The sequence below is a fragment of the Ascaphus truei genome, chromosome 8 (assembly GCF_040206685.1).
Source record: "Ascaphus truei isolate aAscTru1 chromosome 8, aAscTru1.hap1, whole genome shotgun sequence".
Classification (NCBI taxonomy): Eukaryota; Metazoa; Chordata; class Amphibia; order Anura; family Ascaphidae; genus Ascaphus; species Ascaphus truei.
In genome coordinates, this window is record NC_134490.1 from 35213115 (window position 1) to 35226885 (window position 13771).

Genomic DNA, 13771 nt, shown 5'->3' on the forward strand with positions numbered 1-13771 from the left:
TATATATATATATATATATATATGTAGAGGTATCAGTACCGTGTTAGCCGAGCTTCAATAATCAAAAAATAATAATAAAAAAATAATAAAATATCATCTATTTATTTTTTGATTATTGAAGCTATATCATCTATTTATTTTTTGATTATTGAAGCTATCATCTATTTATTTTTTGATTATATATATATACATACATATACACACACACACACACACACACACACACACACACACACACACACACACACACACACACACACACACACACACACACACACACACACACACACACAAACACACACACACACACACACACACACACACTAACACACACACTAACGTGGTGTTTATGTTACCCCTTGCCCTATATTAGGAGCTATTATGAGGTTAACTATATATGACTCCATTACTAATTATACAGTAGATATGCAACTATCAGCTGCTAAGGGTAAAGGACATTTACTTTACCACTAAGCTCTATCCTTGGTATATTTACATATAGCAGTTCTCATCATACTGCTCATTACATTACTATTATATACACTATTTGTGCTATTTATCCAGGGGTTTCCCCATGTTTAGAGTATAGCTGTCTATTTTTGTCTACCTCTGACCGATATCTATCACTTAATCCTTATCATAGCGCAGATCTGGTCACTATCGGGCTATTTGCCCAGATTTTAGCACTATTCTGACTCTTACATATGTCATCTTTTCCCCACGCCCAGTGGGTTAACACAACTCTAGCGCTGTTACAATTGTACCTTACATTCCACCTTTTTAGGTGTTCAAATTGTTGTGTAATACACAGTTATTGCATAGATTCACCCTTCATTTTGGTTCAGGCACAAAGTTTTTATTTTGTTTGTGCTTCACTATAAATATTTGTTCACTACTAAGTCCGTGTTCTATTATCTGACATTATTTTAACTTGTGTATTAAAAGTTCCTTTTTAATATAGTCTAATTTACTCCACATCATAATTGAGTGCAATATACAGAGACCTTTTCTCTTGTGATTATTTCTAATCAATTATCCTGTTAATGCACCTTTTATTAAATTACTCTGTTATCCTCGCTGAGCAAGGAGACTTCAGTTATGTAGGATTTCCGAAAAAAACAAACAAAAAACACAAAAAAAGAGACCTCCTGCCTCCAAACATATCTACACATTTTCGCCTGAAATACAGAAGAGGTAGCGGATGACATTGGGAAGAGGAAATACCGAAAGGCTCACAACTTGTAATGGTCTACCAATCAAACAAATAAAAGGCAGCCGTGGTAAACTTGTGTCCGTGACAATTAAAAAAAATAATAATTAAACACAGACATTAACAGGAAGAAATGGCAAATTCTAGCATATATCATACAAGGGGACGTTACTACTAATACTTTATGTCTTAGGGGACTGCTGTTTTAATTCTGTTTCACCAACCCAGTGTCTTGGGCACACAAGCACACACTGGCATGCAGATATACATATACACACACATATGCTGGGTACATGTCCGGATGTGAGGAGGAACATGTACAGTAGAGACTATATATTAGTGTCTTTACTGTACATGTTTTTCTTCACATCCGGACATGCACCCAGCATGTGGGCCAGCTACATGCACCAGATCTCTTCAACTGAGGCACAGTCTGAAGCATGAACACAAAGACTGAAATGCAGACTGCAGGCTCATTGTGTTGCATAAATATGTATTTTTTATTTCCCAATGTGGATTGCATTTAATGAATCCGAGGCTGAGAAAAGTGTAGTCATACAACATTTTCTGGCTTATCCTTCGGTACAAAAAGCAGACAGCTTGAAAGCTAAAACAACTGTTCCAATCCTGGGTGATTGTTTTACATTTCAGTGAATTTCTAAAAAGGACAAGAATATGATATACAGTGGCCCAAATGGCCTTTGCCCATACTGGTGCACATCATAACTCCCTACTTTCAACCCTTTAGGGTGTAAGGATGTGGAATTAGTTTCTGGCCCCATCAGGTGGGTTGCTACATTAGTAAAGGGCCAGTGCTATTGTACTTCCTCCAGTACATGGGAGAGATTGCAATATACTGCTTTTTTAGACATTTTTTTTGGAGCCTTTCCAATCCACTACAAAAAACAAACGTAATCTTGTAAACAAACATAAGCAACCGCACAAAAACAAAACCCTAACACTGCATGCTTCCAAATACTGACACAGTCTACACCACAAAAAGGAGAAACCAACAGGGTTAGGGCAAGCAGCTTTTACTACTTACATATTCAGCGGTGTCGTCCATTTCCCACTAAGCAAGGAATAGCAAATAGAGGAGGAAGAAAGAATAACATGAACTACAGGAGGAGCGAGGGGTGCAGGTCAGAGGTAACCAAAGAGATGGGATGAAAACAGCTTAATAATGTATTTGTAGCACCAAGTGTGGAACTTGTCAGTCTCACTGTAACGTTCCGTTTCTGCGGGCCTACCGTGGCAGTATGCACCTTTGGGTAGCTCCTCCAGCTGATGTAGCACAGAAAAAGTCACGTGGCTTCCGGTTTCTTCCTACTGAAGTACTCATTTCCTACAAATACCTGCACCTTTTCTTGCTTTATCTTTTTAATAACTTTTGGGAGCCTGTGTATTGGTCAGGAAATGTACGCCAGGTCCAATGTCCATAGAATTGCGAAGGCATCTACTTGAAATTCTCACGGTTGATGCCTTTTACCGTTTCTGGTCTTCGACTGAGCCACTGATTATCCCTGCTTCAGCCCAGGTGGCTCAATCTTAACACCTGACCTGTTGGTGGGGTCTTGCGGACTGGAGTTGAGAACCCTGTGGCCTAAACCATTTGAAGAATGGCACCCAAAGTCTCTTTCCTACTAATGAACTCTCATTGAAATGTTTAAGACACCCATGCTCTCTTAATATTTGCATAGCTTTTTCGGGATGAAACAAGCTTTTAATTATTGCAAAGTCAAAACACTATCTAGGTAAGGAAAACATTTTATACTTTGCTACCTTATTTTGACAACCATTGCTACAAGTACCATTGTGAATGTTTTTGGGGGTGATGTGGCATGTCCAAAGGGCAGTCTTGTAAAAGGATGGTGGTGTTTTTAAACTATGAACCTTACATATTTTTGGTGACACTATGCTATTGGTACAGGTTGATCAGCAGATTTTAGGTTGATTGATGCCATCTAATAGTTTTCTTTGACTAGATTAATTATTAACCTTAATGATTTCATTTTTAATCTTCTCGCCAATAACTACAGGCATACCCCACATTAACATACGCAATGGGACTGGAGCATGTATGTAAAGCGAAAATGTACTTAAAGTGAAGCACTCACTTTTTTCCACTTATTGATGCATGTACTGTACTGCAATCATCATATACGTGCATATATGATGTAAATAACGCATTTGTAACAGGCTCTATAGTCTCCCTGCTTGTGCACAGCTTCTGTACAGGTAGGGAGCCGGTATTGCTGTTCAGGACGCAAGCTGCTGTTTGCCTATTGGGCGATATGTCCTTACTCGCGAGTGTACTTAAAGTGAGTGTCCTTAAACTAGGGTATGCCTGTAATCTGTTCCGAATGTCAAAATTGGTCAGAAATCCCCCAGTAGTAGCACAGTTTTTTGTTATTTTTTTTTTTTTTACCAGAAACCGCTTTTTCTTCATCTTCTGCTTTTGGCATTTTGTTGTTTTTATATTTTCCTGGACACTTTGATACAGGAATTTCCTTTGTTGAGAAGATATTGGTTTCCTTCACATTATTAATACATTTCACCATGGTCTTGTTTTTAACAAGTATACCCCTGTCACCTAAATGTCTGTGAGAGAGGGACTGAAATACTTTTTAGTAGTCTGGGACCAAAGGATCACAAACGGAATTTCTGCTGTCTGGGTTCCATAATACTTATTGTGCTGACATCCTTCCTCTACCTTCTGGGGGCCCGAAAGAGGTTACTTTGACGTCCTCTCCAGGTTACATTTCTCATATGCCATAAATCTTGTTTTATTGCGTCTATATTGGATAACATTCTCTTTAAATCTTCTTTCTTGTGGACTTTTGGAAAGTCTTATTTTTTTTTCAAAAGAGATGTTCTCCTTCAAATGGCAAGGAGCACAGGTTATTATTTAAAAAAAAATACATCTGCAGCCCATGGTTTCAACCGCAAAGCTCTCCTGGTTATTACTGCCAACACCAGACCCCTTACAGACACAGTCTTATGTTGTGCTTTGGATAGGACATGGGAACTTCAGGTATGTCACCCAATTTGGAATCCTAAAAGGTAGGCCCAAGAACTAGGATCCAACAACCCAATCCAGCTAGACAAGGCCAGGAAAAGGCTAGCATGGGAAAGAGATGCATCCTTTTTGTAGGAAGGAACAGGAAGTTTCCTTAAGTTTTTCTGTCCCGCTTCAGTTAAGTGGGAGGAGCTACCCAAAGGTATGTACTGAAAGGGAAGGACTACAGGTAAAATAGACTACTTCTTAGAGTTCCAACAATGGGACCCAGTGTTTTCTTTCTTGCACTGTTCCTCACCTGGGCATCAGCCAGCATGACGTCCTTAATCTGGGGCAGCCCCTTTGCCTCTCCATTCTCCATTCTAACAAAGTGAACTTGGTAGCCACGAATCTGCCCATGCTGGCGGTTCTGGATGGGAGAACGCCAGAACACTTTAATGGCGGTCGAGTTCAGTACCTCCACCTCAACTTTACGTGGTGGGGCACTGGGCACTGCGGGGAAAAAGAAAAGATTCAGATTAGAAGGTCTGGTACATCAAATAAAGTGCCTTTCTATTTCTAGAGCACGCTATCTGATATAGTCACAAACTACTTCTCCGGCACAAGTTCCAGGTCTGCACATTAGCAGAGTGGTTACTGGAGCCACCCAGTGCATTAAGCTCCTGGAATTGTAGACACATCCCTTTTAAAGTTGGGGCGACAGATTGGATCCTCTCTAATATTTATGGTAAAAGCCGTATCGAGACAATACAATTCTGAACACCTTGACCAATGGTGAAAACGGTACTGACCCCTGAAGTGGGAGACCATGCTTCACAAAATGCCACTTCTAAGGCTGGGGCCATGGTGCCTTCGCCCGTGCGGAGGCTGGGAAGTAAGCGGGTGCTTTCCCTGGCCATGGTGGACGGGCTGTGGGGGGCATCACGGAACTGGTTCCCCAAATTGGGCGAACCACTCACGTAACCGGCCTGTCACGCCCAAAAAAATCAGTTTCAACTGATTTCTTGCGCAACACGCGCCCCCTCCCGCTTCCGCCTGCACGCCGCATTGACGTGATCACTGCCTTTAAGGCAATCCGATCGCTCAGCGTGCGGACGCGTCCCCACGGTCTGCGGCACCATGGCCCCAGCAGGAGGGACTTTCAGAAAGTCAACTGCATAAAGTATTGAGAATTGGATTGTAAGTTTTTGGTAGAACAACGGTTTGGTTCTGCTGTTTACAACACAATTTTAATTAATGAAAATGAATTAAAATCAAATGCTCATCATCCGTGCGCCCTTTGTCTGAGGATGGACACATACTGTAGTAACATCTGCATAAACTGCTATTGCTACTTCTAAGGAGAAACACGTTCATGGCTGCAGGAGATTGCTTAGCATAAGGCTTATCACCGAATTTCAGACTCCTCTAGCATTGCAAGAGTTCTAATACTATAAAGAATAAAATTACCATCTTCATCGGTGCGTATCACAACGGGCGAGCTCTCCGGTCCGGGTCCAATCTCAGTGTGTGCCACCACCGTGACGCGATACTCTGTCCACTTCTCCAGCAATTCCAGCAGGATCTGGGTTGTTTGGGGTGGGATGTCCTTGACTTCCTTGGGATCAGTGTCATCCGAGTCCAGAGCACAGTAGTGCACGCTGTATCCAGCCAGGACGCCGTTTTGGCTCTCAGCCGGGGGTGGCTGCCAACTTACCAGTATGGTGGTGGATCTGGTGCTGACACACTTTACATCTTGAGGGGGGGCAGTCGGTTCTATGAGAGGACAGTTTGGGGCAGGAGGGGTAGGGCAAGCAGAGAAACAAAAAAAATGGGAAAGATAAAAAAAAGAAAAGAAAAAAAAAAAGAAACTCAAAATAAAACAAAAACATACAATTTTTTTTTTTTTTTGGAAAAACAAATTATCAAAAGGAAATAAAATCAAAATAAAAACTTAAAAAGGCATTATGAACAAGAACTTAAATAAGGCCAGACAATAAGGGAGGTGTTCTGGGGGTATTTTCCCATATACCTAACCATCTGCCCCGTCAAACCCACTTAAAAGATCTTGTAGGATTTTGCAGATTTCCTTAGTATATTGGTTAATATTTCCCCAAATCTCATTACAAGCCAATTACTGGATCTGCTCCCCAAGGTGTGCTAGCCATTGCCCAGGGTAGCTATCTATCTATTGCCATCATATGTTATTCAACCGACTACATTGTCTCAAGGACCCCCCATAACGTTATTTTTCAGGTCATTCCATAATCAAAGGGGTTAACAATATAACAGCGTGTGCCCCTCTCTCTTAATGAGGGATTGTCCCCCCATATAGATTGTGAAGGGGAAGTTGTGCCAGATGTGTTCTGACAACTAGTTAATAATGAGCAGGGTAAAGAACATGTCCTTTTATTCAGTGCCTGCATCCCCACACACAGGAAAGCAGAATACACTTTTCCCCAACATTATTATGCTGCAATTCCAACACTAGTTTCCCCATTTCTCCTCACCCCCCTCAAAGTCCTGGACAGCTCCAAAAAGAGACAAATAATAGAAAACCAAATAATAGAAAACCAAATAATAGAAAACCAAAAAATAAGAAACCAAAAGCAATTAAATGAATATGAAGTATCCAAAATAAAAATACATAAATAATACCAAAACCAATTTATCCAGTTCACGCTCCCATCCAGTCACCTACCTTCACCTCGTCAACATTTAATTAAGACTTTCTTACGACAGTGGGAGCAAGTCAGAGGTCAGACCTAGCTCCTGGGTGGGTTCAGCTTATGGCATCATACAAACAAGCTGCCTGTGTCCTGTCATAATGAGTAGTGTCAGAGGCAGAAAGGCTCCCTATTTCTGATGGTCCTCTGATGTACAGAGTACTGCATATTATTGCCTCCAGCCTCATTAATCGTGCAATCAGTAAGACATCCTTGGGCAAGCACAATGAAGATCATAAGCAACTATGACCAGCTATTTCTCTGCTTACTACAAGGCATTGATTAGGGTTCAGCTGCTGTATTTACTGTGACGCACAGTGCACACTTGCGATATAATTCAGTCCGTGTGATTTATCTTTCATTGGCAAAATCAAAACAGCTTCAAAACCAACAAAATATTCCAAACCCGTGGTGGAGATTGTCTGACCTCATGCGTCCTTTTTATCCTGAGCTCAAGGTCTTCGCGTAGACAAACTGACCCAGCTGTGCTCAATAAAACGTCCCCGTTCCTATTCCAACACGTGCTGTTAACGTTATTGCTTCCTCATTTGGCAGTGCAGGGACCCAAAGTGACAGCACAGTGACCTACAGGTAATGACCACGCTTTAAAAGGCCACACATGGAGATCTCCATTTGGATTTGCTTTTACAATCCAGCCAAACCTGCAGTTACACTCCGAGCTCAGGAGATGGAGACGACATTGGAGAATCCACCCAAAAATTTCCTGACCCTTCAGAGGACGGGCAGAATGGGACATTTGATTGTGGCCGTCACGCCGCGACCAACCCCCCAACGGCGTTTAGCCGCAGGGGGACGCTTTGCTGCAGCCACTCCGCCACTTGATCCTTCGCCGTCTGCCGCTTCTACGGGAAGGTAAGTTTTAGGGTAGGGGGTTCCTTTTAGGGGTTTCAGCTGTTGGGGTAAGAGGCTTAAGGTTAAGGGTTGTAGTGTAAGGGGTTAAGGTTTTTTTAGGTAGAGGGTAGCATTGGTATTTGGGGTTAAGATTACGGATTTTTAGGGAAAGGACTAAGGTTAGTGACTTACCTTAGCGGCGAAGCGGCCGGTGGCGGAGTGTCCCAGTGGTGAGATGAGCAGTGGCTAAACGCCAGCCGTCACTTGGTCGCGGCGAAACGGCTGTGACCAAATGTCATAGATCGTCAGAGGACCGACAGGGTGGGCTGTATTTATGAAGATACTGGAGCTTTACCCTTTACTCACCTCCTCTGCCTTTCAGCAGGCTGACAGGTGTCCATGCTCCAAGAATGACCCTTACTGACCTCTCATCGAAGCATTTTAACTCTTGAAGTACCATGGACGACTGTTTGTTGTTTGGGGTGAAATGTTAAAGGGCACGAGGGTGACAATGTGTCTCACGGCGTTCGTAAGTGTCTCCGTGAGTTTGATCATAGAATTTTAATCATATTGCCGAGCTAATTTCTTCCGCATCTCTGGTACTTAAAGTGTTAAAATACAGCTACTTTAGAAAAAAAATATATACGTTACCTTTAGTTTAATGGATTTTACTTTAAAGTTTGATGAAGTTAGGAAATGCTCCCTAGCAGAGATGGGAGGAGTGATGCACAAGGGGTGAGAGGGTGTCCTTTTAGAGCACAGCGTACACAAAAAGCAAGTGCAGGTAAGTGACAGCGTGGAAGTGAGAACCATGTATAAAGTAGACAACCACCAGACACATAATGCAAAGCATTGGTGCAGAAAGGAGATGGGAACCAATGAACACACAGAGGAGACAGTCCTGCCTTCCTTCGCAGCATGCAGACAGAGCGCAAGGGCTGACCAGTGAGCTAAATAAAATAACAAAAAAAGGGCTACGGAGGAAAGACACCGGGGCCTGTTCCAAGCTACTCCAGCAGTCTCCCAGCCGAGGGATGTCACGAGCACCAGGCACCGGCAACTGGATCCGGCAGTCATCCAGAAGAAAACCTTCCAACCCATCATCCCTTCGAGAGCTTGGGACCAATTTCTCATTGTTATTTCAAATTAAAAAGGGAAGAAAACTGACGAGTTTAATATCATTGTGACAAATACCACCAGCATTACACTCGGGGCTCAATGGTCTTGATTCCCATTATGGAAAGGTCCACAGCAATTGGTATGTACCAGTATAACCCGAGTAGCCCAGTTCTCCTGGGGACCTGAAGCAGAGTGTGGGTAAAACTAGATCTTTTTTTTTTGTTTTGGTGAATTAACGGTTTGGTGCCGACCCATGAATCATTCCCTGATGATACAGACCGTGTGACAAGAATAAGTAGGACCGCGTTTCAGATCACCAAAAGGAACTTGTCAAGGAATTAAAATCTAAATGGAACTAGGGCCCTTTCAGGACCACGTATATCCAATTGTTAGTTGCAAATGTCAATAGGGATTTGATATCTGGAGAGAGAAAAAATACACAACATGCAGAGAAAGAGTAGGGGCAGGTGAGAGATCTGTCAGCAGTGAGGCCGCAGCCTCCGGGTAAAGATTTGTAACACAGAATCTCTCGGCCTGACCGGATTGTTCCAAGCTAGTTCCACTCACGGCTACTGAAACTGCGGCCCGGGTGATTTACTAGAGATGAGAGAAGACAGAACACACACAGAACAGCTGCCACAGCCACTCATGCAGTGAAAAACACCTCATTTGAAAGCAAAGATCTGTGAAAAGCCCAGGTTTAAATATTGCCATCCAGGGAAAGCTATCCCCAGGGCAACAGCAAGGTTATAATCCATTAAACTAAAACTATCTCAGAATGGCTACATATACTCCATCCTGGCATCATTACCAGGCAGTCAGCAGGGTTTAGACTTCTGCGTGTGAGAAGGGACCTTCTGAATTCAAGCTCTCCACTCCAGAACTGCTCTCTGCTACATGTACTTCACTCTTCAACGTTCTCCTCCATTAATAACATGAATCTACCTGACTTGGTACAGTTTAGAACGCAACTGGATGTGGACAAGACCATTCTTAGTGCTTCTGTTGGCTAGCTGATACATAAACAGAATATTGTAATCATCAATACCTCAAAATATTCCAATACTTCTGTGTTCTGCGCTTGGTTCTAGAATCTGTGCAGGTTTCCAAAAGGTACCATCATCATCATCATCAGATGAGGCCAATTTACTTACAGAGCAAACACAACTAATTGGAAGCACGGTTATGAGGTTTTCGAATTTCAGGCTACAATCTCAAGCAAATGGAGGTTTGTTATCTAGTAAAGAAGGATGCCGTGTTAGCCAGCTGGAGAAACGATGCACCGGGCTGTTAAATATCTGAACAATCTACATCTTTACAATGTGTAAATGCAGCTTCCAATTATGGGATCTTTTCACCTCAATCATTTGGTAATTGTGGAGTATAAAATATTACATTCGCATTTGCAAATTGGTAAAATGAAAGGAAAAATAATGGTAGAAACTTGTATATAGTTGGTCCAATAAAAAAACAGATATATCACATACTTTAAGCGCTTACTGATAGTTTCACATTTCCACTTTTGCCAACACTGCCCCCTCTATTTGTCTTTCCTATTTAACGTTTCCACTTGATGTTCTCAGGGATTTGAAGTGACTCCATTCCTGCACGCATTGGAACCACAACCTCAATATATTCCCCTTTCCCATGGTGAAGGAAGAACGCTTTCAAATTACTTCAACATATAGTTCATAAAGAGTTTGCATAAAATGTTATACTTGTGCAATGATATTGCTTAAAATACAAGGGGAAACATTGGCAAAAACGGCATGAAACAGCTGAAACAGCTGAAACAAAGATCTTGTCATGTGTCTTCTATCCATACAGTGCAGTGAGATACAAATACACATTATATTCCCAGACAGCCAGTCTGCAGAACTGTACAAATCCAGCACGGAGATGCTCTCCTTTTACCAGCAACACCTCTGGGAGGAGATCAGCTCAGTTCATTAGAAGCCGTGCATAGCACTGTACACCCAGCACATCTCTTCCACTCATCCTCTCTTAGGACAGTTTCTTTCATGGCCTAGAACAGGGGTGCTCAACTCCAGCCCTCAAGCACCCCCACCCAGCAGAGCATCTGATTGAGCCACCTGTGCTGAAGCAGGGACATCCTGAAAACCTGACCTGTGGGGAGGGGGGGTTGGGAGGGAAGGGGGGGGGGGGGGGAGAGCTAGAGGACAGGAGCTCAGCCCCTGGCATTCAACAGGAACATCTTTTTAGGCTGTTTTGTGATTGGTTAGTCCCCTCTTATTATAACACTGCTTTCACTTCACTATTATAACAACTCCGCAAATCTTTTTAAGTGCCTGTGCGGTCAGCAACACGCAACACTAGTCTCACCTTACAAGGTCTGACTCTCCCACAAAATCTGGTAGAAGACTTTTCTGCTATGGCTCTCACCCAATCCCCTCTTTTCTATTCTCCTCTCACAGAGAAGGCAAGGAAGGACACCTACTGGACTGCCTGGTTCTCTCTCTGATATCCAAGGTCCAGGCACCCATGCCCTGCACAGAACGGGCCGCCAGGCGGAATAAATACTCGGTGTTGGGTTTCAAGCCTTCCACTGTATAGGTCGTTGTTGGGTCAAAGGTCTTCTTGATCTGCAGGGGAAAAAAAAAAAAGGTATTACTGCAGAGAGGAAGAGACGGGAGCTGCAGGGTGAAACTCATCAGGAAGATCACTATACATAGGCAGGAAATGCTCAGCAAGGGAATCGCCATAAGATCTCTGCATGCTGGCAGCACATTATAATGTAGTACATCAAGTTGGGGGAAAAAAAACCAAAAACACCCAAGAGATATCCATGGAATTCAACTTGTGTTAAATTATAACTGGGTACGATACTTATCCTATATTTATAGTTCTATAGAGGAAGCAAACAAAAAATCAGGTAAAACGTGCCAATTCTGTCTCATAAGGGGTATATAAAATCTCTTGCTGGCTATCAAGATTTCGTATTAGAATCATTGCCCTTATGTTTCAATTTAGTGAAAGTATGTGTGATTACTATTATATATACTGTATACATATAAATATAAAAACAAGAGAGGCAGCACTCCCAATAGACAAAGCAAATGGCCCGGTGCTCGTCTTCTAATGATATGTAAATAATACATTACCATCCAGACGAAAATCAAAGTAGAGACAGCACTCAGAAGTTAAGTTTTCAAAAAGATATATGGTCAAAAAATCACATAGATCCGACGTTTCGAACCCACAGATGGCTCTTTATCAAGGAGATCTGATACCCTTGATAAAGAGCCCTCTGTGGGTTCGAAACGTCGGATCTATGTGATTTTTTGACAATATAGCTTTTTGAAAAACTTACATTCTGAGTGCTGTCTTTGCTTTGCCTTTCGTCTGGATGGTAACGTACGTACGTACATACATAATTTAATGGCGAATGAGTATATCTCATATATGCTTGATTTAGTGCTCTGTTTGTGAGTGCGTTTTTTATATGCTTTAGTGCCATAAAACTTTTATATACTTTAATACAATAGGAGTGCACCTGTTTTTCGTGTGTGTGTGTGTGTGTGTGTGTGTGTATATATATTGTGACAGAAACCAGGGGATGGTAATAAATTCCGTATATAGGGCTCCCAGGATACTGAACAGTTTCTATCCTGTTTGGCCTGGGAGTGCAGCCTTATAATACATACACTCCATCCCACAGTTTGGCAAGCGCTGGAACTGAGGGATGAGAGATCCAGACCAGAGTTTGTCTGCTGCCTGATTTCTGTCACCTGTCATGCTAATTAGAAATCAGGTATGTAAGACTGATTTCCTGTTTGCTCTCCCCTCTCTCCAAGAGCCTGGAGGCTGGAAGGCTGCTGAACTTCAGAGGGGGGAAGGCTGCTGAACTTCAGAGGGGAGAAGCCTCTTCCCCAAACAGGTTCAATCATTGTGTTCATTTGTCTAAGACTGCAAAAGGACCTTGTTTTGTTGTTGGAAGTGGAAAAGCCACTTCCAACCCTGAGTCAGGGATATCTAAGTTTAAGTTATCGCTCAGATGAGCAGCTTTTTGTTTGGCTTTGTTTTCTGTTTTCACTGTGGCAGTCTCAGTGCATGGGACTAAATAAACCAGGCATAGCCTGTTTAAAGGAACAGTACGTGACGTCTCATCATTTAACCTACCCTAAAAGACCGTGTTCTAACAGTCCCGGACAGACGGCGGAGCCCCGGAGTAAGTCGTTTGTCACAATATATACACACACACACACCTTTTCCTAAAGACATCTCCTGTATCTGCCATCACAGTCTCCATGGGTAGTACATTTCAAATGGTCACCTCTCTTACTGCAAAGAACCCTTTCCTTTACGGTTTATGAAATATCCTTTTCTCTAATCTCAAGCCATGACCCGGTGTCATTTGTATTGTTCTTGTGATTAAACGTTCATTGTATTGACCTCGACTACATTTGTAAATAGTCATCATATGCCCACTGACGCCTCTCTAATGTAAAACAATCCTAATTTGGATATTATGTTCCTCGTACGGCACACCTGCAAACCCCTTTATTCATTTGGTGGTTTTTTTTCTGCCCAGAACTGCATTGAAGGTGCTGTCTTACTAGATATTTAGACATTGACAAGTAAAACAAGAAAAGGCAATAAATGACATACTGATAAGGGTTTGTAAAAAGGATACTTACATCATTCCCCCGCTCCCCTTCCTTGTAGCTAAGCTCATACTTCACAATGCTGTCCTGGCGTGGAGGGCTCCATGTGAGCCCGATGCTCGTCTCCGATTTAGATTCAGCTCTGAAATTCATTGGCTGACCAGGGACTGAACCATTGTGAGATAGCGGAGGGAATACAGAAAAAGGCCCGATTATTACTAGGGAATAGTGTCATTCCAGA

General features: G+C 42.4%; 1 protein-coding gene across 8 annotated transcripts in view; it reads right to left on the reverse strand.

Annotated features, from left to right (window-relative positions):
* Positions 1–13771, reverse strand: part of PTPRS (protein tyrosine phosphatase receptor type S) — a 170790-nt gene that overhangs the window by 36569 nt on the left and 120450 nt on the right. For 5 of the 8 annotated variants that reach the window (XM_075611406.1, XM_075611398.1, XM_075611400.1 and 2 more), the window contains 5 exons: positions 13564–13697; positions 11364–11508; positions 5679–5984; positions 4528–4721; positions 2256–2282 (listed from right to left, as the gene is read on the reverse strand). In XM_075611406.1, the coding sequence (XP_075467521.1) occupies positions 2256–2282; positions 4528–4721; positions 5679–5984; positions 11364–11508; positions 13564–13697 (806 nt within the window). The remainder of the gene's footprint in view (positions 1–2255; positions 2283–4527; positions 4722–5678; positions 5985–11363; positions 11509–13563; positions 13698–13771) is intronic. The other 3 variants (XM_075611401.1, XM_075611402.1, XM_075611405.1) reach the window with 2 other exon arrangements.